At 51.8% G+C, this 4,076-nt stretch overlaps 1 protein-coding gene; it reads left to right on the top strand.

The window, feature by feature from the left end:
• Nucleotides 1-204: 204 nt before the first annotated feature.
• CHC_T00008613001 (probable phosphoribosyl diphosphate synthetase ribose-phosphate pyrophosphokinase) lies at nt 205-1,658 on the top strand. XM_005709900.1 is given in 2 exon segments: nt 205-1,275; nt 1,276-1,658. 1 exon segment carries the CDS (start codon nt 205-207, stop codon nt 1,273-1,275), a length of 1,071 nt encoding a protein of 356 aa, XP_005709957.1. The 3' UTR covers nt 1,276-1,658.
• The last annotated feature ends 2,418 nt before the right edge of the window (nt 1,659-4,076 follow it).

Raw genomic sequence — 4,076 nt, 5'->3', positions numbered from 1 at the left:
GTACACCCACTGAAAAAAAAAAAAATTCAGTAGCCGTTGCGCCTTGATTTCGCTCGCAACTTTTCCGATTTTACCCGTCTGTTGCCACCAAAATGCACCTAATCGCCCCCCTAAACGCAACATTATTTCAAAAAAAGCCCTCCCAAAATCTCGCTTCTCTCCGCCGCTAATGCTTCCCCTTCCCCCCTCCTTCCCCGCCACACCATGTCCAACCCCTGCACCCCCCCCTCCGCCACCCGCGCCGCGCCCTCGAACCCACCGCCAATCCTCCCGCCAACCCCGCGCCGCGCGGCGGTAGCCCTCGACAAGGCCCTCAACTACCAGGTCTGCATCCTCTCCGGCACTGCGAACCGCCCTCTCGCGAGCGAGATCGCCTCGCACCTGGGCCTGCCGCTGGCCGCGGCCACCGTCTCCGCCTTCTCGGATGGGGAGACGCGCGTGGCCATCGACGACTCCGTGCGCGGCAAGGACGTCTTCATCGTCCAGCCGACGGCCCCGCCGGTCAACGACCACGTCATGCAGCTGCTGCTCCTCGCGGACGCCCTCTCGCGCGCCTCGGCCAAGCGCATCACCGCCGTCGTCCCTTACTACGGCTACGCGCGCCAGGACCGCAAACGCCACCCGCGCGTCCCCATCTCGGCCCGCCTGCTCGCCAACCTCATCCAGGCCGCCGGCGTCCACCGCGTCCTCGCCTTCGAGCTCCACGCAGGTCAGATCCAGGGCTTCTTCAACCTCCCCGTCGACCACATCTTCGCCATGCCCATCCTGCTGCAGTACTTCCAGGACCATCCCGCGCCCCCGCGCGACGCCCGCCTGGTGGTAGTCTCGCCGGACGCGGGCGCTGTTGAGCGCGCACGGAGGCTCGCCAGCGCCCTGGACGCCGCCCTGGCCATCATTTACAAGCGCCGATCCGCCCCGAATGTCGCCCACGTCCTGTGCATCATCGGCGACGTGCGAGACGCGCACTGCCTCATCGTGGATGACATGGTCGACACGGCGGGCACGCTATGCAATGCTGCGGAGACCCTCAAGGAGAACGGCGCAAGGTCCGTCAGGGCGTGCTGCGTGCACGCGATCCTGTCTGGGCCGGCCGTCGAGAGGATTGCAGCATCATGCATTGAGGAGCTGGTCGTTACCAACTCGATCGAGATCAAGGAGGAAACTAAGGCCGCGCTGCCCCGTATTACCCAGCTATCGTGTGGGAAGCTTATTGCGGAGACTATTCGGAGAATACACCGCGAGGAGTCGGTTTCTACCATGTTTACGTCAGAGTAGGTGGAGCCTTAAAGATATGTAGCGTGAAACTAACTTGGTTGTGTACATAATATAGCTGTTTACTTTGAGGGCTGACAATTCCCGTTGTGACGTGACAATATTCCGCGACGGCGCAGCGTTTTCCGGCGCGTCATATGTGGAGCGCGCCGAAAGAAAGATCAGTCAAGAGCCTGCAACAGAAGTTCTGGGGGCAGAGCACGAGGGCGTGCTTATAATGTCCGTTGTGAAAGGTGAGCTTTAGCGCTAAGAATTATCGGTTGGAGAACAAATCCATTCTGGTAGCCTGGCTGCCTTCGTCTATCTGGCATTTCCAAACTGTACCCAAACCGTGTGCTGTCTGTGTGAAGAGTAAATCAACTACGAGGCGGCTACAAAAAAAAAAACGTCTACCGCTGATGGGGGTGCTCTGTGGCAGACGCCTATCATGAGACTAGACAAACTTCGTCTTTCCATGCGAACCTTGCTGACATAGCAGTGGTATCGTTCATGTTAATCAACATTGGCGACGTGCCGATGAGGTGCCGTCTAATATCTCATCGCTTTGCCTTTTGTTTGAGTGCTGCGCTGCAAGCACTATGAGCAGAGAGTCATCGTTGTACGGCGACAGGCAGGTAATCACTACAGTAAGTAGCTTCTGTAATATACCCTACATCATCCAATCATCTGCCCTACCAGTGTTTCGCTCATGACCTGGCGGGCAAGAGTCGTTTTTTTTACGAATGGCGATGCTGAACGTAGTTCAATCTGTTGAGGAAGCCGTGTGGGGAAATCATTTGTTTGAAGGTCTCATCATGGAACGTCTCCATACAACCCCAAACATCTTAAGCTGACTGTAATCGAAGAGTATCACGGATGCTGTTCAGCAATGTTGTCGCCTTGTTGCATATTCTCGGAACCAGTCCGATAGAGGCGAAAGGGATCGGAAGAAGTCATAGCTGGGACGGCAGGTATGTACCCTGTTTCCAGAGATGGCACACAGAAAAGAGGCCGGGGCATCATGCGTCATAAGATGGATCAGTTTCGTGGAAGTCTATGAGGGTTGAGAAGAAAGGACATGAACAACATGGGAGTTATGCAAAGCTGGTATGCCTCGAAATAGCATGAGCTTAAGCGGAATGCTGCTGCTTATGCGTAAGGCTTTTTCAGCCTGCGAAAAGGTGATTGGACTGTTCTGTGCCTGACCTGTTCGAAGTATGAGAGATGGAGTAATGTTAGTATCGTTGTTCTAGCGCCGTCCACGTGAGGATGATAAGTGAACTTTCAAAATAATTTTTACATCGTCAGGTGTAGGAAGTACATTGGTTGTGACCTACTTCAGTATTGCTTCCAGTAATGCTTATGTTCATGTCGAGTTCTTCTGTCTGGTTTCCGGTATATGCACACAAACGTGCAGGATGTACAGTATGATATACATCTGGCATACATCTGGCATACGTCTGACATCAGAATGCAATGCTTGAAGAAGCCGACACATGCGTGTTGCCTTTCACATCCATTGTTAAGGTGTTGTGGTACAAGAGGATGGGCTTCCATGGTCAGCTGGGCGCGTGTGTTTCTGAAAGAGGTGCCTTTTTCGGAAATCCTTGGCTTTCTTATCTTATTTGGCCGTGAATTATCCAGTAATGTACAGTAGCATTCCCTGTACCGTGTTGTAAGGGTGTTGTTGCCTACTTTGCACATGTGCACGCAAGTAGGGTCGTATGAGCCCCAATATAGGCGAAATAGAGCTTGAGGCATGCGAAATCGAAACTTAACTGGTTGACTAGAGCAAAATGAAAACCTAAGATACGTCCTACAGTAAAAAGCACTAAAATTGCACCACGGTGAACACAAAAGGTGGCAACCCAAATTCTTAACTCTTACCGTAGCGAGGGCGTTACAATATAGACGTGTACAGCAGTTGTTCCATTCTGTGAGGGTTGAAAAGCCATGGGTGGCGCGGGGCTGGGCGATGTCAAGCGGGCACTGAGACGAAAAGTGCCACTATTACGGGCGGTCAGTGAAGGTAGATATTTCTCTGCACTCACTATCAATAGAGTACAGTAGCAATGCTATTGTTCGTGACGATATGACGTCACGGAGCATTTTTCACTCAAGTACAGATCCCTGGCCAGTGATGACGTCTTGTACAACGATTCTCGAGTTGTTACAGTCCATCCAGCAATTTGGCTTTTAGGACATCTTATTAAATAGGAGAGCTGGAGATCGGCCTACAAGGACCCCCGACCCTCGTGCAATTGTTACATTCAATATTCAATTAATGAAGGACCAGTTTCTCTTCCTTTTTTTTTTTTTTGATCGAGCCTCATCCTCCAAGGATATCTCTACTGGACTCGATACCCTCTTTGCTACTAGCTGTCTTCTGCATCGACGGTAAGACGGGAGTCGACCTACACGTTACTCTCTCTAGTCTCGGAGTAAATACTTTACCGAATTATGTAATACCATTGCAAGAAGGTGCACATGTCATTATATCTCACCGCCGGCTGGTCAGGATGCCACATGTCCCTTGCCGAGAAGGATATCGTAGTGGTGATAATTTTCGGCCCCATTGATGCCATGCCATATGACTCTCATGCCTGCTTCACAATTAGTGTACAAGACTTTAGTGATCCTTCAAGCTCCTTCTCTCTGACGCAAGGCCTGCCCTCGAAGAGCCACCGTGAACATGGCATGATCACTTCTTTTCATGCGAAGTGTTGCTATGCAGTGTAAATACTTGTCACCAAGTGTGATACTGCTTTTGCTCCAGTCATGACAGTTTTAATCCTTCTAATTGAAAATGAGAGCAGAGATACTTG

The sequence above is a fragment of the Chondrus crispus genome, genomic scaffold (genome assembly GCF_000350225.1).
Source record: "Chondrus crispus Stackhouse genomic scaffold, scaffold_510, whole genome shotgun sequence".
Taxonomy (NCBI): Eukaryota; Rhodophyta; class Florideophyceae; order Gigartinales; family Gigartinaceae; genus Chondrus; species Chondrus crispus.
Note: the sequence above shows the minus strand (reverse complement) of the source record. Positions and strands in the feature narration are given on the sequence as shown.